At 33.8% G+C, this 24,958-nt stretch overlaps 1 protein-coding gene across 5 annotated transcripts in view; it reads right to left on the bottom strand.

The window, feature by feature from the left end:
* LOC145683775 (solute carrier organic anion transporter family member 74D-like) overlaps positions 1–24,958 on the bottom strand; it is a 551,718-nt gene that overhangs the window by 16,417 nt on the left and 510,343 nt on the right. For all 5 annotated transcript variants that reach the window (XM_081755342.1, XM_081755343.1, XM_081755345.1 and 2 more), the window contains 3 exons: positions 24,244–24,397; positions 7,843–8,062; positions 2,664–2,792 (listed from right to left, as the gene is read on the bottom strand). In XM_081755342.1, the coding sequence (XP_081611468.1) occupies positions 2,664–2,792; positions 7,843–8,062; positions 24,244–24,397 (503 nt within the window). The remainder of the gene's footprint in view (positions 1–2,663; positions 2,793–7,842; positions 8,063–24,243; positions 24,398–24,958) is intronic.

The raw sequence follows: 24,958 nt of genomic DNA, 5'->3' as shown, positions 1-24,958 counted from the left end.
CTTCATAATCTATCAAAGGCAATAATCCGTGCCGATTTTTTTTTTTAGAATTTTGTTCATTGTTGAAATTGCTTGATTGTTGAAATGGGTATCTAAATCTTTAACAATGGAACTGTTTCAATAATAAAGAAAATTCTAAATAAAAAATCGGCACGGATTGTTCCCTTTGATAGGTTATGAAGTTCCTTCTCTAAAAATTTTGAACTCTCTAGGTTGAAATTTGTAAAAGAAATTGTAAATTTTCGTGAAAGGTAAAAAATACATGGGAGAGATACGAAGATTGTAGTGACATCTATCGGCAAAACTTGTCTCTTTACACTAACCTTAAAAGACACGAAAAAGATGGGAAAATACTGTTTAAAACCAGGGCAGTCGTAAAGTTGCCGAAATGTTGTTGTAGTTTTGGCATTTGTGATGCAATCACAATGAATCTTGTACAGTACAATCGTTAGTTTGTCTATTCATGAATTTGACAAGTTACCGAAATGTTGTTGTAGTAAGTTGCCGAAATATTTCCGAATGTTGCCGAAATGATGTTGTAGTAAGTTGCCGGAATGTTGTTGTAGTAAGTTGCCGAAATGTTGCCGAAATGTTGTTGTAGTAAGTTGCCGAAATGTTGGAGGGGCAGTCGTAAAGTTCCCGAAATGTTGTTGTAGTTTTGGCATTTGTGGTGCAATCAATGAATCTTGTACAGTACAATCCTTAGTTTGTCTATTCATGAATTTGACAAGTATGAACAGGTCATAATAAGTAGTATGCAAGCAATGTAGCTGGACTGAGGAGTGCGGGTGACCAGTTGGCATAATTTCAGGGATCGAGCAACGGACAAACATCAACTTCATGTATAAATTGAGGATATCTCTTCAGAGACTGATAATCTTAAAACAGTTTACTGTGACAATGCTCAAAAGTGGAAACATTGGCCTCAAAAGTGCCCGTTTCACTACCGTAGAAAACAATCAAAACCAGCGTAACGGCTGAACTGTGGAAGATACGGTACTAAAAGAGAACTTTCGTGTGTATTTCCCGCAATTACAGGAACAGTTGAGCAAGTGTGATGTGTGTGTGTGTGTGTGTGTGTGCTGAAGAAGTCTACTTTGAAAACGATAAAGTAAATGTGTGCTTATATTGTGGCAATAAAGAGTTGCAACGAAATTCCGGGAATTTTTTGACTGCCCTGGTAATACTATAATTCAAAAGCTCGATTACATATTATGTTTTAAAAATACGATACAGAACCTAGCTTGATGGTTAAAATGTTACAATCTCGATGGTAAAAATAATAAATAAATAAATAATAACAGTTCAGTAATGGTTAATTGTCTTATTACGAAATGTCATACTCACTAGAAGCCCCTCGAAACGTAATTTAGAAATTTAATACTACCCTTTACTCGAGCATTCATAAATTTTACTTATATCGGAAATAAGTAATTATGAATTTACCTATATCGAATTTACGTAACTCGAGAATTATCTGTATATGATTTCAATAATCAATGAAGGATATTTTTCTCAGTTGTGTTAAACATACTTGTCTATTATGTAAGCGTGTAGTAGTTAAATAGTAGACAGAAGCAACTACGTCCAAAATACGTATTAGTTTTGGAACATAGCCGTTTTAAAGTATAAAAACCACCGGTTTGGTAATATTAATTAATATCTATACAGGTGTTACAAAAATTTGTGAGATTCCTCACATCAAAGCAAGAAACAAGTTCATATGAACCTGTGCTCAAACGTGGATAGTTTCGGAGTTACAGGGTGCCGAAAACGTGAAACAAGTGAAATTTAAAAGTTTATAGCTCCACCAGTATGGAACCTATCGTAGTCGGGTCAATACATCACTGAGAAACTGGTATGTGAACTATCCAAATAACCATGTTTACGAACGCTCCAGTACTTGCACACTAATTTTTAGAGAGGAAGGTAGAGAGTGATCAAGTACTCTCACTGCCGTGTCGTGATAAAACGCTGTAACTTTGGCGGAGCAGTTTTGCGAAAATGAGCCGTAAAGTTTTCATCCGAAAATGTGATCTGTATCGTGTAGAACCAGTGTATCTTGACTTTGGAAACACGTGGTTACATGTAATGTTACGTAAATGCATGTTGTGTGATTAAATTTGGTGAAAATTGATTGGTTGACCATTATTGCTTAGTTACACTGGTTCTACACGATACAACACGAAAACTTTACGGCTCTTTTTCGCAAAACTGCTGCGTCAAAGTTACAGCGTTTTGTCACGACACGGCAGCCCAAATAGCCTCTAAAAATGATTGTGCAAGTACCGGAGGTTGTGGAAGATGAATATTTGGATAGTTGGCTCGATGTCTTGACTCGATTACGATCGGTCCTATTTTAGTGGAGCTATGGACCTTTAAATTTCAATTTTTCACGTTTGCGGCATCTTATAACTACGAAACTATACACTTCCGACCACAAGTCCATATGAACTTTTTTCTTTTTTCCTATTTTGATGTCACTAATCTATTCCCAAAATATCGTGACACATTTTTTTGAAACACCCTGTATATTGTAACATTTCTGTACATAATTATCCAGAGTAATATTAACTTCAATTTTTGTTCTAATTCGTTAATATAAACAGTCATGCTTATCTAACATAACCGAACAATTGATCTTGCCTTAGCGATGGACTTACCGTGATAGAACATTCTGAAAACGTCAGTATCATAAAGCCAGCAAGCTCCTCTTTCGCCACAAACTGTCTCCCATATGATACACGCCGAATCTACAACCGCTCCATATACAATCGGACAAGGTACATTTCCTGCAAATAAAATAACAGTTATTTCATAGACATTTTCCAGTAAAATCACTATATATTTGATTCACTCCAATAATAACGTATCTATTACTAATTTTGAAGCACATTTCTATATTAATATTTTACAAGAAAAAATCTATTTACTTCGTCGTGAAGCGTTGAGTTCACAGTACCCAGCTTTATTTCACTGCAAACTCAAAAATAAATAAATAAATAAATAAAATAAAAAAAGTTGCAGCAATCTTGACGGTACTTTATGGTTTTGGCAGGGTTCAGAGCAAGAGGACAGGGTTCTCTTTACGATTTGATTTGGTCGAGGACACCTTACCTCATGCACGGTCCATGGAGTTGTGTTCGTGGATACTGACTGCTGTAATATTGCGAGTCGCTCTGAAATACGTGACGGTACTCTACAATCCACGTTGCTAACGCCTTCTTTGCTAATCCACCAATAACCAAACGTTGCTAACAATTTACCTTAATCGCTAACGCAAACATAATAAGAAGTATGTATGGAAATCAGGAGGACGAAAACATAGTAATAATCAACGACGACAAAGTGTTACTGAAACTTATTTACTACACTTTTCTTCGAAAAAATTGGTGTTATGGCACCGCACCAATGTTTCTATTCTCTATTATTTTATGGAATCCATGTCCACTAAAAGTATATATAGTTGTGTATGTTATATACTTTCATATACATCTAATCAGTAATCACAAAACAATGTTTCTGTATGTGTTATGCACGTATATGTGTATTCATTTACCATATTGAGCTCCTCCGTGGTTAAACGGTTAGCGTACGCGCCTTTAGCGTGGGAGATCGGGGTTCGATTCCCGGCGGGAGCTCATGTGGTTCGGATTCCACTTTAATCAGTAGGTCCCGTCTCATATAGCCTCGTTGTTGAAAGAACGTTAAACTCAAAATCAACTAAACTCATTTACCACATTTCGCCCATTATCATCAGCATAGGTATTCTGCTATTAATGGAAGGTCACTTGCTGCAACTGAGAAACTTCCATGCAACACGGTCTTCCACTAACCTTTTCGTCTTCGCGTACGATTTTTCTGTTTTGATATCGTCCATTAATTGTAGTCTCCTTCGCCTTCTCCTTCTCTTTCTTTCCACCATACACTCTAGGACACTCTTCATGATGCAGTTTCTTCTTAGCCAATGTCCCAACCAGTTTCTCTTCTCCTTCTTAATGATATCTTAAATTGTTCTTTATTCGCCCATCATCTCCTTTGTTTTTCCCTCAACCCAACTGATTCTCTCCATTCTTCTCCACATCCACATTTCGAAAGCTTCTAATCGTTTTCCATCATTTTTGCGTAATGTCCATATTTCCGACCCATACAATACAATACTCCACACGAAGCATTTTATTGAGTCTTTTACTCAACTCTTTATTCAAGCTCCCACAACGCAGTATTTTCTGCCTCCTAAAGGCTTCTTTCGCCATTCCTTTCCTTGCATTTATTTCACATTCACATTTCATATCATTAGTAATAATACTGCCCAGGTATCGAAAACTAGTCACCTGTCTAATTTTCTCCTCTCCTACTTCTATATTTGACACCGACCCCTTCATTCTAATCATCGTGGATTTTGTCTTTCTAACATTTATTTTCATCCCATATTCTTCACAGCCCTTACTCAAGTTTTCTAACATCCTATTGATTTTCTTTTCACATTTCACAACAAGCGCCATATCAACTGAAAACCGTATACACGTTATCTTCATTTTGTAGTCTCTTTTTCACTATCTCTTCTAGATAGATGTTAAATAATGTAAGCGAGGGACAACATCCCTGTCAAATTCCCCTTCCAATTGTACTCTTCTGTTATTTCCTCCCCTATTCTAACACTTACTTGTTGGTTCATATGTAAGTTTCTTATGAGTCTTCGATCTTTCTATTTCAACCCAACCTTCTTTAGAACTCCCAACAGTAATTCCCAATTCACACGGTCAAAAGCCTTTTCAAGATCAATAAGTACGACATACACCTCTTCCTCTTTGTCTATAAACCTTTCACCGATCACTCTTAATTTATTCAGACATTTCGCCCAACAACAATCGATAATCATTACCTGAGATAATTGATCTAAATTGTTTATAGACTTACAATTGAAAGAAGCACGTGCGCTTCAGACTGGTGTAAAAATGGGAATTTTCATTATTGTAATTCCATTTTTTTTTTAATGTCTAAACAACATCATTGCATCATAGTCACTAATTTCTGTCTCAGAAAATGTTCAAGGTAAAAAAGCCTTGTGCTTAGAGTACTGTTCATTTCACCAGAACTTATCATTCTTTTCAAGCGACAACAGATCCCTGTTCCATTTCCTTTTACAATGACAATTTAGAAGGATCAATAACAAACATTGACAATCGCTCGAGATACAAGAATAATTTAACCCTTAACGGTTTCGCTACCCATTCTGTCTGCTTCCGGCACTGCTTGCAAAACAACATATCCACAGACTACTTCCCGCGTAAAATTCACCAGAATTGTCACCAGGGGGACAATAGCTCTTCTAGCATCGCGGAAAGTATGTACACAAATAACCAAAACGAACAATACCTGAAAATTGAATTGAATTGAATTTCTCTTTATTTCAGAGGGCGAGGTTCAGCCCGAGGCTGCTCTGCCACCTAACCCTTGTCATCATTACAAAGAAAAGAAAGAAAAAATAAAGACAAAAATAAGATACAAGATATAAATAACAACATAACATGATACATTCAATAATACTAAAGATAAACAAAACACTCAGTAAATGTAAATAAAAAAAAACTATACTCATACTGCTAGTCCAATTTCATACCAATTTCAGTCCAATTTCAAACTGTAGTAAACCTTTCATGTGTGCCAATGCTTTGTCTCTGATCTCTAAATAGTAATGTTTGGAGTGATGATTTAAATGAATTATACGGTTTGTCAGTGATTGACTTTGGTAGGGAGTTCCAGATTCTTACTGTCGAAATTGAAAATGCCTTCTCTGTTATTTTTAAAGAATGCCGGGGCATATTCAGTTTATTACTTCCTCGGGTATTGTAACGGTGAATTTCTGATCTACATGTTAATTTATGATGCAAGTAAGGTTGTGCTTTATGTGAATTTATTTTGTATAGTAAACAACAGTATCGGAGATATCGTCTTCGGGACATGGTTAGGATATTGTATTCATTAAGTACCGGCAGAATATGCTGAGACTTTCTGTAATTGAGAGAGAAGCGTACAGAGTAATTCTGTATTTTCTGAATTGCCCTAGTATTTTGAGTGGAGAGAGAGCTACCATATATTGAATCGCAGTAATCGAACAGAGGCAAAATGAGAGTGTTAACAAGATATAGTCTTGTTTCTTGCGACAAATAGCCTTTTAATAAAACTGTCGTAAGATGCGCTTAACTTTAATACACTGTTCAGATATGTGTTTATTCCAGCTAAGCCCTGGGTCTGTTATTAAGCCTAGATCTTTTACAAAGGGAGAAAATGGAATATTGGAATTCACTACAGTTACTTTTAGGTCATCAGAGTTGATTTTGCTCAACTGATGTTATGTTCCCAATACAGTGAAAACACATTTTAATGGATTAAGTAAAAGACCATTCTTAAGGCACCAGTTGCTAACAGCTAAAAGATCCGTATTAAGTAACTCTATTGTGTCCATAATATTTTCAGGCGTACTACTGATGCAGATCTGTGTATCATCCGCATAGAAGTGAACTGATGAATGTTTTATAACTGTAGAAAGATCTGCTGAAAAGAGTGAAAATAATAGGGGACCTAATATTGAACCTTGCGGAACTCCTGCCTTTATCAGGGATAGGGTAGATACCTGAGTCTTTTCTCCTCTTAGTATTACTTGTTGCTGTCTACAAGAGAGATAGCTCTGGAACCATTTAATAACTGATTCCGAGAAAATAATACTCTTCAAACGCAATAGGCAAGATCAAAAAATGTGTAGCCAAATGGTAATGAAAACTCGTTAGACTATAATTAAACTTTACTTTTCTCCAGCGAGTACAGCCAGTTCAATAGAAAAAAAAAAAAAAAAAGACAAATAAGTTTTGTCTCAACAGGAGACGAAACTATTGTTAAACTGGAACAGTGAAAATTCAATATTAAAACAGAAAGTAGTAAATTTATCACCTTTTATTCAATAGAGGGACGATGGAGATGCAACCTGTTCCAGAATCTATACAAAAAAATCCCTAATCTACTGCCATTTCCTCTATGGTGATGAACACTGAAACCAGAAATGGTAAATTTCTACCACTTCCGGTATGAATAGAGAGATAATGGTTCAGAGGAGACGTTAATCCTATCAAAAATCCATTCCTCGGTATCAATTAATATTTTTGATATATTAAAATCAATATTAAAATCTGAAGTAGCAGCGAATTTCTACCATTTCCGGTTTTAGGGATTTAGGATTTAGAGTTCTGGGCTTTCTGGGATTTAGGATTTAGATTTCTGGGCATCTAAAACCATTCAGCCCGTCACGATTTGAGGGATGACGTCCCTCGGCGAGCACACAATCCGGGGAAAGGGAAGGAAGGAAGCGGCCTGGGACCTATAAATTAGGTACCATCCCGGCATTTGCCTGGTGTGAATGAGGAAAACCTTATTCAGGGTGGCTGGCCTGAAAAAGCGTGTTACACTTTTTCGACCGAGTGACCTCACCGGGAATCGAACCCGGAACCGCTCATTTCCAGTTTTAATAAAGAGATAAGAGAACAAGTGGAACCTACTCTTGAGATGCTAAATTCACATCAAAAAACTTGTATAAACAGTACTTCAAAGATCCCAAAGTTTGAAAATACTTTAAAATAGTTTCGTTAGCTTTAGTATTCTCAAATTAGTATAAGAAGCGCAATTAGTTATATGTCCAAGCACGAATACATTTTACTAGTGTCTTGAGAAAGAGGGATTTTTTTTATGGGCAAGTGGATGTGATGGAAAGTTAGCAATTAGGGTCTGATACCACCATTGATATACTTTTAGTGACTTAAATATTAAATTACCCATTTTCTCACTTACCAAACAATCCAATCGCAAATTGAATGAGTCCTAGAGCCATTGCCTTATCTCTTTGGTCAACACATCGAAGAATTAGAAGCATGCTTCCAACTTCCGAAGTAGAGTGGATGAACACGAAAACAGAGAAGAGAATGATGTACCAGATGAAATTGTTGCATTCCAAATCACAGTAACCAGGTTTTGCTGTTTCTTGATAGCCGATGCACGTGCAGTTGGAATACTAAAATATTGAATTAAAAAAATACATTTTTGTTGAAGTACTAAAGCAAAGAACAAACATGTATAAAAGGAGGAGTAAGCACAAACAAAAGAGAAGATAGGAAAATATTGATGCTAGTAAAAGGAAACAGAGCAAAAGAAAATGAGACATTCACACTTGGTAATTCTGGATGCTTCTGGGAAAATCTTTTTTTTTTTCTTTCTTTCTTTCTTCCTTTTCATCACCAGGTGGAAAAGTTAAGTTCACTGTAATGTTTTTAGCATACTTATTCAATTCTTCATAACACAACTCTCGATATGAATGAAGAGGAAGTGTGTAAGTTCAAGTATAAAAAATGTACTATGAATTACATAAGGAAGACAGGAAACAGGTTGGATGAGATGATGAAACAACGTAAAGATAACGTTACACTAAAGGGAGAAAGTAACATGTGAGAGAAATAGGACATAAAATGGATTGGGAATGTGTAAAAGAGCTAGAAAGAGGAAGGAGAAACATTATAGGAAAGTGGATAAGAAGAAAAGAGAGATTTATGAATTATACTAATGGACTAAAGATACATGATTTATGGAACAAGGAGCTGGATAAGATAGAAAGAACACATGTCAGAAAGGCACAACATACAGTGTAGTAAAAGATATGAGGACAAGACAACGTAGGTGTGTACATAATTAAAAGTTAAGGCTTGAACGTATTTAAAACTTTAGAACTATAAAATTTGAAATAATAATAATAATAATAATAATAATAATAATAATAATAATAATAATAATAATAATAATAATGATAATAATAATAATAATAATAATAATGAAGTGAATAAATTACCACGTAAATAATGCATGTTATTTATATTTGTTATTATTTCAATATTTCATGTAGGACTGATATCTTCCTTTATAACGAAATACTTTAGTTTGTATAATATTTACCTGTACCGTGGGCAAAAAGTGCTCATAAATATGTAATATACTTAGTAGAATGTTCATTTTAAATTAACAGAAAAGAAGAATGTTTTTAATATATGTAAGAGATTATTATGGGATAGTTGTGGCTATGTACATGTTATGTGTTGACCTAGTCAAGTAAATTTATGTATTTTACGGTCTTAAAAAGAATATTTAAGACATATCAAGCAATAAAGGTGAGACTAATGATCTTTGAATATCTGAGTTGATTCTTGCATAAAGAAAAGTTATTATCGCTTCGTAACTTATATTTTACCAGACGGACCAGGTTGACGACGCTTTTCTATAGAGTCGTTATAAAAATTTGGTTTACCAAACCCGGGATCTTTTGAAAATTCAGTTCCCGAAGAAGGAAAGTAGGGCTGAATTTACTTGGATATTACCATTTATGAATACGAACTTAACCGTATTACGAAGCGGTAAGGTCATCAAAAGAAAAATGGATAGTGAAATAGTGCAACAGGAATCTAATACCAGTAATCCAGGTGAAATTAGTGCAACACCAAGTTTGTCATCTGAGGATCGACTTTTGTTAGCTGTGCAGCGACAAATTATGCAAATGACGACTGAGATAAAACAAACCATGGAACAGAAGCTCAATGAATCTAACACAAACATGGAACAGAAGTTCTATGAAGCTAACCAGACCATGGAACAGAAGATAGAACTGAAGTTCTATGAAGCTAACCAGACCATGGAAAAGAAGATAGAACTGAAATTTAATGAAGCTAGCAAGCAGTATGAAGAATTAAGTAAACGAATAGAACGGATAGAACTGAAATCAGACGATACGAAACAAACAATCGTCCAGGTGATGAACGACATATCCTCGCAGTTTGAAGAGAAGTTAAAAAGGTTAGCCGATGAGTGTCAAGAAAAGCACGATCATCAAAATCATGAAATCTGTGCTGTAAAAAAGGATTTAACGTTAATAGAATCTTCCGTTAAACATCAAAAGATCCAGTTGGCTACTATGCAGGAAGAAATTAAAACGTTACAGGCTAGAGACACCATTTATCGCAATAATCTGGGCAGTGATCGCTTCGAGTTTCCCCAATCACCGGATATAAATACGCCTTCGCCGGAATCTGAGGAGGATATTATATTAGAGGAAAATTGTCCGAAGATCACTGATGAACGAAATATAAATGGTATCATGACACAGCACGCTACGGACCGGAACAATCACACCACAAGAACAAGGAGTGAGAAAAGAAAGGTAAAGCTAAGTGTCAAGATGAGCGAAATCAAAGCCATGAGTAAATTTAGTGGTAAGTGCAATGAAAATGCTAGTTCTTTCTTAGAGAAATTCCAAGACGAATGTAATATAATGTCTATCGACCGATCACAATACATGAAATTAATACCCCATGTATTACTCCCACCTTGTTCCTTATGGTTTAAGGCAATACGTGATCACATTAGTACATATGAGGAATTTAAAGCGGCATTGATCGCGAATTACGAAAATGACTTTTTGCTGGCCAACAGAGATGCCACTCTTAGAAATCAACATTTCAATCCTCGATTGCACAAATCTATTGTAGAGTTTGTTATAAATGTCTATAATGAATTAAAGGTTGTTAATCCCTTGCAATCGGAATCAAGAATAATTGCATCGATTCGCAATTTGCTTCCATTTAAATTACAGCAGATCTTATTTTCCACACAGTGTATGAGTTTCAGTCATTTATTAATGCTTGTACAATGCTACGAAACTCAATACCATGCTATGAATCTAACACAATCAGGAATGGGTAAAAATAAGAATAATTCAGATCATTTGGTCCCTGTTCGGAATTTGAATATCCGAAGTGTGAATAATAATGAACCGAACCTAAGACGAGTATACTCTAGCAATCAAAATGAACAAAATAGACAAGGTTATGTAGGGAATCCGCCTAACCTAATTAATCGTAATAATTCCTATGTTAGACCATATAGTCAAAATAGGTTTAAAAATAGACGAAATGTATGGAGAAATTCCACCAACGCAGCGAACTACGTGGATAGAAGTAATGGAAGGATAAGAGAGGGCACTTCACATCAAGATCCAGGTATTGAAGTAATTTCTGTACAAAACAATAATACAGGACATAATCATGATTGTGCTGTACAGTGTACCCTATTGGAACCCTACTCGAGTATGAATTTAAACTAATTGCGGCTGATATGGTAGGGATTAAACCCATGTCAGCTGTAGGTTCTCATGAGCATTTATCTAAAAATTTAAGCGATAATTTCTATGAACATTTATCTTCCAATTTACCGGTTCATGCTAATTATGAAAATGATCTTTCCTATGACATTTCTGTGAATAACTATTCGGAAATAGCAATTAACAGGTGTCAATATCAATTTATACCTGTTGTAAATCGTTGTTGGTTTGAAGACGATACTGTCAATGATGGTTTTAATATCGAAGAAAATTTTGTATTTTTAAAATCATATAGTACTGCTAAAATACCTATTAAAGTCAATGGATTAAGTACCGAAGCTTTACTCGATACGGGAGCAAACGCCTCTCTATTATCGTATTCATGGTGGAAAGTAATCACTAGTAATTATTCGAATCCTAAGCTACAAAAGGCTGAGAACATTATTATAGTTGATTTTACCGGTAAACATAAAAAGAGAGTAGCAGGAATTACCCGTGTGTCAATATCTATCCAAGATTTCGAAATATCAATCCCTATTCTGGTTATCAAAGATCTTAACGAGAACTTAATTATGGGCTTAGATTTACTATCCCAATTACGAGTCATGCTTGATTTTAAAAACCAAACTTTGACGATACCGGGTATACCTCAGAAAATTGTTCAAAAACTGCTTCCAAAATTAGATAATAGCGCTTGCCAATATAATGATCTGTCTCCTATAGTGAATAATGTTTCTATTAGTGAAAAAGGTGATAAATTAAATGATCAACGATTGGAAAAGACACAAAATTTGATGAATGTAAAGGATGATGTAGTATTTTCTGAACATGTTAAATCTCTCGAAAGCAGCCTTGATTTTGCTGATAATACCGTAATAGCAGACTTTAAGAACATTTTATATAAACATAGAAAGGTCTTTTCAGAACGTCCTGGATGCTGCAAGGATTTTGTTTATTCTTTTAAAGTTAAAACTGATAAACCTATAGTAACCAAGCCCTATATAATTCCATATAGATACAGAGAGAATGTACGTCAACAAATAGCAGATATGTTAAGAGATGGGATCATTAGGCCTTCGAGGAGCGTCCACCTTAATCCATTACATGTTGTTCCAAAGAAAAATGGTTCTCTACGTGTGGTATTAGATTTGAGGCGAACTAACGGTCACATTGATCTGGAACAAGTGAGGTATCCTCCAGTAGAAGAAATACTAGCTTCTTTACAAGGGAACGCCGTATTCGGAAATTTAGACCTAGTAATGGCGTATAATCAGGTCGAGTTACACGAAGATTCAAAACCATTTACAGCATTTAGTTTTGAAGGTCACTTGTATGAATACAATCGTGTAGTCTTTGGGCTTATCAATGGTAGTGCAGCATTAGCATCCTGCTTGAACAAAGTTCTAGGTCAAGACTTGCGTAGCAACGTGATAACGTATGCTGATGATATCTTAATCATGGGGAAAAATCCACATGAATATTTGAAGTATTTAGATATAGTTTTAGACAGATTGGAAAGTTCAGGCCTTACTATCAATTTACAGAAATCCAAGTTTTTGCAGAATTCTATAGAATTTCTTGGGTACCAAATTGATGCCTCTGGTTTGCAATTCAGTCAATCTAAAGTTCAAGCCATAGAAGATCTGCCTGCTCCAGTAAATGTGAAACAGACACGACAAATATTAGGACTCTTCAATTGGTTTCGCAAAGCCATCCCGCGATTTGCTGAGATAGCCCAGCCTTTATTTATGATCATAAAGAAGGGTATACCATGGCAATGGGGTCCGATCCAGGAACACAGTTTTAATAAATTGAAGGAGTGCGTAAAACGAAATATCCATTTGAATCACCCCAGATATGACGTTCCTTTTTACGTACAATGTGATGGTTCCCAACTTGGAATCTCTGCAGTACTCTGGCAGCCTAACCCAACTATGCAGGAACCAGCTGTTATACATTGCGCTAGCCGTACTTTAAAGAAAGCTGAAAAGGGATACACTACAACAGAAATTGAACTTTTGGCTGTACGTTTTGCTATACAAAAATTCGCTCCCTATCTGAGCGGATGTCATTTCATAGTACTTACTGACCATAATTCATTGCGATATCTTAATAGCGTACAGGGGTATAATAACAGATTACTTCGCTGGTCGTTAGATCTGCAAGCTTATGATTTCGAAGTGCAACACATTAAAGGAGTGGATAATGGACCCGTAGATACTTTATCACGCCTGTTTCCTGGAGAAGAGCAACATATTTTGTCTATTAATGAATTTAAGATCTTACAAGATGAAATAGCTACCATTTCAATAGAAGATTTAAGAGAACATCAAATAAAGTATCATGAATACCAACAAATCATGGAACATTTATCTTCATGTGGCGATGGATGTAGTTGTCCCAAGCACTGGAATTCCAGATTTAAATTAAATAACGGAATTTTACTCATTAAGGATTTTAAGTTCAAATCTAGGAACAAAATTTGTATTCCACCTACGTTAACAGCACGCATCTTAAAGGCCTACCATGACGATTTTGGACATTTTGGGTATGTAAAGGTATGTGCCTTGATTAATAAATCTTTTTATTGGAAAGGAATGCGAGCTCAGGTCAAAAATTATATCAATGACTGTATCGAGTGTATGCAAATTAAGCATAATTATCAGGCTATACAAAAACCAATGCTTTCAATAACACCGGAGAAACCACATTCATTCCTATCGATTGATTTATATGGACCGTTACCCAGAGCAGCTACTGGAGAAGTTTATTTGTTAACAACAATGGATATCTTTTCACGATATGTGGTAGCCTACCCCTTGCGCAAAGCAACCTCCGCTGCTATAGTGAATAAAATTCTAAATGTATATATTCCACATTGTGGCCCTATCGAGCATATATTATGCGATAACGGCTCACAATTCAAAAGTGATGTGTTTCTCAAAGCCATGAATAAGGCCAACATTAAAATTCATTTTGTGACTCCGTACCACCCAAGTAGCTCCGTAGTAGAAAATGTACATCGCAATTTCGGTATGTTGTTTCGGCACTTTTGTAAGGATAAACATGCTGAATGGATTAAGCATGTCAACCAAATTACGTACCTTTTGAACCATTCTATATCAGACACTTTAGGTGTGTCTCCTGCTAAGGTGCATAATGGCTCTGATGTAATTTTCCCTGTGGAACAACATTTTGATGTCAAATTAGAAGATTCGACAATTATAGACTCATCCAATTTAGTGAACATGGTTAAGATCCGAAGACACAACAAGTTTTTGAAACGTAATTCGCAAGTAGAGTCGTTACAAGAAGGAAAATATCGGATCAAGGTCAACGATTTAGTTTTCGTTAAACAACATCCGCAGAGTAATATGTTGTTAAAGAAAATCTACAAATTTTGTGACATTTTCTCAGGTCCTTATTTATGTTTTAAGGAGATAAATCCTAAAGTCTTCGAACTGTTAAACGCTAAAACGGGGAGGTCAATTGGACTTCGCAATATAGATGAGTTAAAGATTTGGAAGCCTACTCCGTATACAAAGGAAAAATGGATGCATCTAGTTAAAGAGTTAGTAGCACCCAACATTCTTGATCAAATAAATAAGAATGAAAAATAACAATAATAATGAAAAATATGTTTATTTAATAACAAAAAGGTGTCTTTTGTTTCTGTAAAATAAATTTATTTACTTCCATTTGATTATTCAAACGTAGGTTATGTTTAATTTTTATTCTTTCTTATTAATGTGAAGAATCATAATTCAATTTATAATTAGTTAAAGGCAAAAAAATTACTTTATATCAGATTGATTTGTGTTTAATTGTCAAAGATTATGTTAAGAATAAGATCCATTCTATAAAATCAATTATTCAATAACTACCTTGAATGAAATTCTTCTTTATTTATGACATCTTAGTGCTACTATGTATACATTACAATTGCAACATCTAACTTATTTGTTATACAATGCGCCCGAAAAGAATAAATATTATTTGTCACATCATCGTTTGTAATAATGATCGAAACTAGTAATCTTGATAATTTGTGTTTCACCCTCGTTAATTATATTTCTAAGCGACGATGTTTTTAATGATAAAGAATAAATAATAATGTAATAAAAGAGAAATATTAATGAAATCAAAGATTTATTGTAAATGTATTTATGTGAATGATAATAACTAATATTTTATATATATATGAGGGTTAACCAAAAAATAATGAAGATATATACGAGGTGTGATCAAAATATAAAGAACATATGTAATGTACGAACATTAATCTAATCAGACCAGTGGTTCTTGAATATAAAAGCCAAGCCTACTCATGACTTTTATATTCAGTCCCTTTGTCGGGCGACATTTTCTATAACGAAATACTTTAGTTTGTATAATATTTACCTGTACCGTGGGCAAAAAGTGCTCATAAATATGTAATATACTTAGTAGAATGTTCATTTTAAATTAACAGAAAAGAAGAATGTTTTTAATATATGTAAGAGATTATTATGGGATAGTTGTGGCTATGTACATGTTATGTGTTGACCTAGTCAAGTAAATTTATGTATTTTACGGTCTTAAAAAGAATATTTAAGACATATCAAGCAATAAAGGTGAGACTAATGATCTTTGAATATCTGAGTTGATTCTTGCATAAAGAAAAGTTATTATCGCTTCGTAACTTATATTTTACCAGACGGACCAGGTTGACGACGCTTTTCTATAGAGTCGTTATACCTTATGGAAATTCTCAGCTTTGAATATGAATCAAGTTGATAATATAATAACAATAATGAAGTGAATAAATTACCACGTAAATGTGCATGTTATTTATATTTGTTATTCTTTCAATATTTCATGTAGGACTGATATCTTCCTTATGGAAATTCTCAGCTTTGAATATGAATCAAGTTGATAATATAATAATAATAATGAAGTGAATAAATTACCACGTAAATGTGCATGTTATTTATATTTGTTATTATTTCAATATTTCATGTAGGACTGATATCTTCCTTATGGAAATTCTCAGCTTTGAATATGAATCAAGTTGATAATATAATAATAATAATAATAATAATGAAGTGAATAAATTACCACGTAAATGTGCATGTTATTTATATTTGTTATTATTTCAATATTTCATGTAGGACTGATATCTTCCTTATGGAAATTCTCAGCTTTGAATATGAATCAAGTTGATAATATAATAATAATAATAATAATAATGAAGTGAATAAATTACCACGTAAATGTGCATGTTATTTATATTTGTTATTATTTCAATATTTCATGTAGGACTGATATCGTCCTTATGGAAATTCTCAGCTTTGAATATGAATCAAGTTGATAATATAATAATAATAATAATAATGAAGTGAATAAATTACCACGTAAATGTGCGTGTTATTTATATTTGTTATTATTTCAATATTTCATGTAGGACTGATATCTTCCTTATGGAAATTCTCAGCTTTGAATATGAATCAAGTTGATAATATAATAATAATAATAATGAAGTGAATAAATTACCACGTAAATGTGCATGTTATTTATATTTGTTATTATTTCAATATTTCATGTAGGACTGATATCTTCCTTATGGAAATTCTCAGCTTTGAATATGAATCAAGTTGATAATATAATAATAATAATAATAATAATGAAGTGAATAAATTACCACGTAAATGTGCATGTTATTTATATTTGTTATTATTTCAATATTTCATGTAGGACTGATATCTTCCTTATGGAAATTCTCAGCTTTGAATATGAATCAAGTTGATAATATAATAATAATAATAATAATAATGAAGTGAATAAATTACCACGTAAATGTGCATGTTATTTATATTTGTTATTATTTCAATATTTCATGTAGGACTGATATCTTCCTTATGGAAATTCTCAGCTTTGAATATGAATCAAGTTGATAATATAATAATAATAATAATGAAGTGAATAAATTACCACGTAAATGTGCATGTTATTTATATTTTTATTATTTCAATATTTTATGTAGGACTGATATCTTCCTCATGGAAATTCTCAGCTTTGAGTATGAATCAAGTTGATTCAAATGTTGGTTACTTTCTTATCATTATTAGCATAATATACTAAAACAACATTTAATGACACTGCAAGGAAATCCACCAAAACATTTAATAAATTCAGCACTAACTAATTAACTAACAAACTCTATGGTCTATGGAACCCGGAGGTTCAATGCCGCGTTCAGAAAAGCTCTCCATTGACTTCTATCCTTAGCCAATTTTATCCATTTTCTACCTTGTAGTTCTACATCTGCGAGATCCATCTTAATATTGTCCTCCCATCTGCGCTTAGGTCTTCTTAATGGTCATTTTCCGATTGGAATTTTAGTTAAAACTTTGAAAGCGTTCCTATTTTGTTTCATTCTGGCTACACGGCTCACCTGAGCCTCCTAGATTTGATGATCCTAACAATGTTCGGTAAGCGGTATAAATTATGCAGTTCCTCCACTCAACACTCCACTTCGAAAAAAAAAAAAAAAAATACTTTTAGGCTAATCAGAAAAATTGTTATATGCACATCAATCGTCTATAGGAAAACAGAGTAGCCAATTCCTATGTTTAACACATTACTTACATGTATGAAAAACTGCTGAAAACAATCCTGCAGAGCAGTATGAAAAAAAATTTACTCCTCTCCTACGGTTAAAAATTATTTTTGATGTTACTAATAAATCAGAGTAGCCAGTCCCTATGATTAATGCATTTCTTACACTTATGGAAATTTTGTAAAAAAAAAGTGAAGACTAGATTAAGTGCAAAAAATCACACTATTCTTTAGTATTTCTTCACAACATTTTCATAAGTGTCAGAAATGTATATAATCATAGGAATTGTTTAGTCTGCTTTCCTACGAAGGTATGATGCATATACATTGGAGCAAAAACCAGTTATTTTTCCTGATTAATCTACAATTACTTTCTTCGAAGTAGAGTGTTGAAGGTATTAGGATTTCTCCGCAGTGACTTTCAGTGTTCTTTTAGTGGAATATATGGATGGAGGTAAAGAAATAGCAAACGTAAATATAAACTCGATTTCTATTTAAAGGCGAAGACTTCCCTGAAGAACATACTAGTGCTACACGAAATATTGAAATAGTAGGATTAAAAAAAATACAATTATACACAGGTATGTGGAATTTATTTATTATTTATTATTGTGTATATAAAAATGAAAACTTTAACATATTATGAAACGAAGAACCTTGTTGGTTATTAAAAGTGGCCACCTCTTACTTTCTGAAATATATAAGCTGCAGCCTTACATTTTACGTTCACACTGTGCCTGATGAAGGCTTTGGTATATTGCCGAAACTGTAATAATAAGTCTTTGTTATGTTCAGATTTAATTTTGTTTAAGTTACACATAGTTCCAAAGCAATAATGGGCAGCATTCAGATGTATTTTTTCCTATAAATTAGTAGAATCAAAGTAGGTTGTTCTTGTTGTATCATATAAATTGGGATACTTTATTTTGTGAAAGAAGTTGTATTGTATTATTTTCTATTTATTGCATAATGTTCCAAATACATTGTGTGTCAAAAAGAACTTTACAACTTCGAAAACTCATATTAATTGATTCATTTGTCTTACAGACATGGTTTTGGTGTCATTTTGTAGCAAAATACATCCAATTTTGACTCACGTATTACACTAGTTCAGAAACAAGCCACCGCAAACGCTAGCGGCAGTTGCAGCAAGGATGGCTGACTTTACTGGTCCCGAGCGTGCTAGTGTGTGTTTTAGTTTGAAGAATCCAAGTTTGCGACTATTGTGCAACGTACTGGTAATTTTCGTACAAAGTATGGTAAAGATCCTCCCAGTAGGCCTACTATTCATCAGTAGCATGAGTGTTTTACTGAAACTGGTTGTTCGATATCTTCGGGTCGTCCCCGTATTTCTGAAGACGTTGTAGAACAAGAGAAACTTCAGATGGGATATGGGTCTGGAGTTTTTCCGATCTTACTTTCCGGATTCCGAAAACTTAAAGTTGCGGAATTGGCCATTCCAATTATTTAGGAATTCACTTCTTATCGCTCCGTATACTAAACTAAAGTTCACACTTATATTTCAGGTTGCTATTAGACTTCTCGAAAGAGGCACATTGAGCAGCAAAATTGGTTAAAAAGATGAAAGAAAAATGGAAAAATACAATATAAATGTGCAATTAATAGGGATGTGATGAAGGTACTTATATAAAAGAAGTAAAGAAATAGGGAGAACAAATAAATGCTGAAAGTACTTATATAAAAGAAGTAAAGAAATAGAAAGAACAAATAAATACTGAAAATATTTATATAAAAGAGGTAAAGAAATAGGGAGAACAAATAAATGCTGAAAGTACTTATATAAAAGGAGTAAAGAAATAGGGAGAACAAATAAATACTGAAAGTACTTATATAAAAGAAGTAAAGAAATAGGAAGAACAAATAAATGCTGAAAGTACTTATATAAAAGAAGTAAAGAAATAGGGAGAACAAATAAATGCTGAAAGTACTTATATAAAAGAAGTAAAGAAATAGGGAGAACAAATAAATGCTGAAAGTACTTATATAAAAGAAGTAAAGAAATAGAAAGAACAATTAAATACTGAAAATATTTATATAAAAGAAGTAAAGAAATAGGAAGAACAAATAAATGCTGAAAGTACTTATATAAAAGAAGTAAAGAAATAGGGAGAACAAATAAATGCTGAAAGTACTTATATAAAAGAAGTAAAGAAATAGGAAGAACAAATAAATGCTGAAAGTACTTATATAAAAGAAGAAAAGAAATAGGGAGAACAAATAAATGCTTAAAGTACTTATATAAAAGAAGTAAAGAAATAGGGAGAAATAAATGCTGAAAGTACTTATATAAAAGAAGTAAAGAAATAGGGAGAAATAAATGCTGAAAGTACTTATTTAAAGAAGTAAAGAAATAAATGAAGGAAGTAAAAGTTTGTTTAGGGAACAGATTTATTTTGCTACGAACTAGAAGTATTAGAATATTTGCTTTAGAAAGATATTTCTTTTTGTTGCGGAATATGAATCGAAAATTGACATGTCAGAAAAGATAAACAAAACCTGTGAAAATAATTTGAGATATAAATAAATATGAAAAAGATGAAAACAGTGATTGGAATAATAGAGCCTGACAGTTATAGAAGTCTGAACAGAGAAGATAGAATAGAAGATTAGTTTTAAATACCTAGGCATTATTAATAACGAAAATATGAAATGTAAACGATAAATAGAAAACAACGTGAGAAATGATTAAATATTTTTTTTAAGATAATTGTGGTGATAATATTAAGAAGCCACTGAATGAAAAGTTACAAAAGGGATTCAGATGTAGAGTGTTGAAGTGTACTAAGCAGAAACGTGAAGAATAATGCCGAAAAGACGACAGAATACAAAATACGAAAAAGACAATAATAAAAATGTTCTTGAGTTCTCAGAAATGTGTCTATTGAAGAGAATGGAAAAGGTTAACTGATTTGAACCAGTGAGAAGCATTACGAATCATAGGGGTAGAAAATGTTACTATAAAGGTGATAGAACATCGTTGGAGCAGAAAATGTACTCTGAGCAACGTTGCAGAAGGTACGGTGAAAGGAAAACAAGGGAGGTAGAGAATACAGAATTAATGAATAATGTTAATGATATAATTCCTACATCACGACGACGTTTTCTAAATTCATACTGTATTGTCTAAACATGTAGTAAGTGATCTACCAGTGATGGGCAAAAAATTATGTCTAATTGTACTGGTAGAGATAGAAATTGAACTTTCTAGCTCCTAATTCAAGAGACTTTTCATTTAGCTCATTAATTTGACATAAATTTAGTGGGGATCAATAAGCATTCTTTGTTCTAGCTACCTCTCTCAATTTTACATGCCAGAGACGCCCATGATGAAGTATAAGAACAAGAAGATATTATGAGAACATGTAAAGAGACGTTATTATGAAGAATAAAGAGGTTTATGAATATTTCAAGTAATGTAAATAAACCTAATTAGTGATATCTTGTTCGTAGATTGTTGAGTGCCTTTATAAAAGATTAGGTTACACATACTCACTTTATACAAATATTCACTTTCATGTTTCTTATAGTAGCCAAATACTTTATAGCTTCTAAATATTTCGAAAGAGTGCTCGACTTATCTTCATCAGCAGGCCAAGACTTCTAGTCAATTATATGATGAAAGAATCTAACTATTAATTCTTGAATGGACTTCTAGTGGAATTATGTAGAGAGGTAAATATTAATGAAGTGGGAACGATTATTTTATGTCGTAGCAAAATTCATCTTCTTACATCAATTTTTGTATATATATATATATATATATATATATATATATAAAGGGTGGTCCAACTACAATGCACGATGTTAATTATGGGTCACACCGTAACGTCAAAGTTTTTGCCCAACTTAATTTGACATTTCTTTGTTTCAGGGTTTGGCAAATTCAACCATGGAGAGGTACGTCGTCAACAGGATGGTGCCACGTGCCACACAGCCAACGAAACATTGGCTCTTTTGCGCGAAAAATTCAATGGCCGTGTAGTCTCACGTGGTGGCGATGTTAACTGGCCGCCACGATCATGTGATTTGACACCATTGGACATTTTTCTGTGGGGATATTTAAAAGAAAAAGCGTACGTCAATAAGCCAAGAACAATTCAAGAGCTAAAGGATGCGATAATTCGGCACATTAATGATATTTAACCTCAATTATGTCTCAGAGTCATTGAAAATATGGACCATCGGATAGAAGTCTGCCACCGAAGCCGTGGCGAGCATTTGGCCGATATTTTGTTTCACACATAATTGTCATAGATTCTTCTATCATAATAAAAAATATTAAGATTATTCTCTGAAAACTTTGCGTTTTATTTACAATTGTAGTTGGACCACTCTTTATATATATATATATATATATATATATATATATATATATATAACATTTTTGTATATGTATATATAAAATGGCGCCCACCGAGCACAGAGCACTATTATACAAGTCACAATAAAACAATATATATATATATATTTGGTCTAGGAATTAATTCGTGCGGTTGGTACGCACACATTGAAGCTGTAGTACAAACACAAAATACATAAATACCTTAAGAAAAATATTGTCCATCGCTAGCCACCACTTTCGCCCATCTGTCAGGCAATGTACGGATTCCGTGGCGAAAGAAGTCCTCATCCTTGGAAGCGATCCAGTCAGAGACCCATGTTTCGATATCTTCTGAAGAAGTAAACCGCTGTCCAATCAAGTCGTTGTTCATGCAATCGAACAAGTAGTAGTCCGAAGGAGCAACGTCTGGTGAATACGGCGGGTGGGGTAAAACTTCCCATCCGACATTTTCTAAATAGGTTTTGACCGGTTTTGCGACATGTGGGCGAGCGTTATCATGTTGAACAATAAGTTTATCATGTCTGTTCTCCCATTCTGGTCGTGTTCTGGCCAGAGCTTGCTTCAAACGCATTAATTGTCGTCGAGAACGTTCTCCATTCATAGTTTCACCCGGTTGCAGCAGCTCATAGTACACCACACCTTTCATATCCCACCATATGCACAGCATAACCTTTGCACAGTGAATATCTCGTTTTGGTTGTGATGGACCTGGTTCACCTGGTTTCACCCAGGCCTTTTTTCGCTTAGGGTTCTCGTAATGGATCCACTTCTCATCACCCGTAATAATTCGATGCAGAAACCCCTTTCTGCTCTGTCGTTGAAGCAGCAATTCGCAAATGGTTTTTCGTCTTTCAACGTCTCTGTCTTTCAATTCATGTGGAACCCAATGTGACATCTTTTGAATCATTCCCATGGCTTTCAAGCGTTTGGAGACTGTTGTTTGATCAACGCCTAATGCTGCTGCAAGTTGTTCCTGCGTTTGACACGAATCCTGCTCGAGCAATGCTGTCAATTCTTCGTCTTGAAATTTTTTTGGCTGTCCAGCTCGCTCTTGGTCTGCCAAGTCGAAATCACCACTTCTAAACCGTGCAAACCACTTCTGACACGTTCGCTCAAGTAGAGCATGGTCACCATACACTTCCACCAAAATACGATGACTTTCAGTCGCACTTTTCTGCATGTTAAAGTAATGCAGCAGGACACCCCGCAAAAACACTTTATCAGGCACAAATTGCGCCATGTTCACTTAACTACAAACTGGTGTTGTTGACGCTTTAATCCACTGCCCTATACTACGAACGATACGCGATGACAGGGGTTTGCAACACATGTGTGGATACACGGAACTGTGGGACGCTCCGTTCGTTGCGCCATCTCTTGTCCACCCGCACGAATTAATTCCTAGACCAAATATATATATTTGTATACCTTTCGGATCCTTGTCTGGAGGCACGAACTGCACTATGTGGCAACGTCTCAAATAAAGAATCATAGAGTAGATCTACCAATCTATCAAATAGTTATATCGATTCTTTCCGGATGGCAGTTAAAGTTGATATAGATTAATACTAACATCATTTATTAGTGTAGCAATCGATTTAACTGCCTAATATATTTGTAGAGTGATGTTAATGTCTCCAAGTTAATCTACGAGTTGCCACATTGAGAAATTTTGATTCTCTATAGCGGCTGAAAGAGGCCCCGGAGAGCAAACCATCATATAATATTTTCGCTTAATTTTGGCCTGTAAATACTCTTTGTGGTCCGTGGATGCCATTTTTAGAACAGCTGATATATATATATATATATATATATATATATATATATATATATATATATATATATATATATATATATATATATATATATATATAGGCCTATATATATATATATATATGATTTACGATCTGAAGAGATGACGCAGAAACCTTGCACAAGTAAAGACAATGATACCATCTATCAGTTTCCGATAGCAGAAAGCCATTCTGCTAAACTACAGACGATTGGAACAAAATTGCACATATTTATCGACTGATCCTCGTATATTCCTTTTAAAGAAGTACAGAGACTTTGAAACATATGATGAAATATTTACCTCCAAAATTTTATCATCCGCTGTAGTTATCGTCGACACACAACCAGCATGACAAGCAGAGAAGTAGGTTCTATTGTCGCTCCCACAGACAGGACTAAACTTCCCCGTATCACAATCACATGATGTGTTACATTGAGGCGTAAAATTTAACAGGCTATTTATGGACAAGGAAGAAAAAAAATATAGTTAGTATTATCTTACAAACATACTACAAATGGTCATTACTTTATAAATATACAAATAGTAGACCTGAATATGTTGTCACAATATTTCGCTTAATTTGATAAAGTTACATCGATAAGTTAAAATATATACTCTAATAGTTTAGTTTAGTTTATTATTACCTTTTTCGAACATCAAGCACAAAAAACACGTCAGAAACAATATACATAATAACAAAGCAGTGGATCTTAAGGGAAATCACATAAGTAAAAATTACAATTTAACACCCCAAACTAAAGTAAGAAACTTGATCTAATGTTCTACTTCTTTAAACACGGATTAAAAGTTTAGGTAAGATATCTTCTATTAACTTGAAGCGGTAAAACTTTATTTTTTTCTGATATAATTTTCCTTTACAGTCCTGGCTGCTGCAAAGGATAAAAAGTAAAAATACAGTTGTGAAAATTAAAATTAAAATTTCCACACAATACCAAAATAACTGCACAAGTACATGTAAGTAAACAGTAAGAAAATTATAGTGACAGTCACTAAC

Source organism: Thermobia domestica, chromosome 4, assembly GCF_964235325.1.
Source record: "Thermobia domestica chromosome 4, izTheDome1.hap1.1, whole genome shotgun sequence".
In the NCBI taxonomy this organism is placed as follows: Eukaryota; Metazoa; Arthropoda; class Insecta; order Zygentoma; family Lepismatidae; genus Thermobia; species Thermobia domestica.
This window is presented reverse-complemented; position numbering and strand designations above follow the sequence as displayed.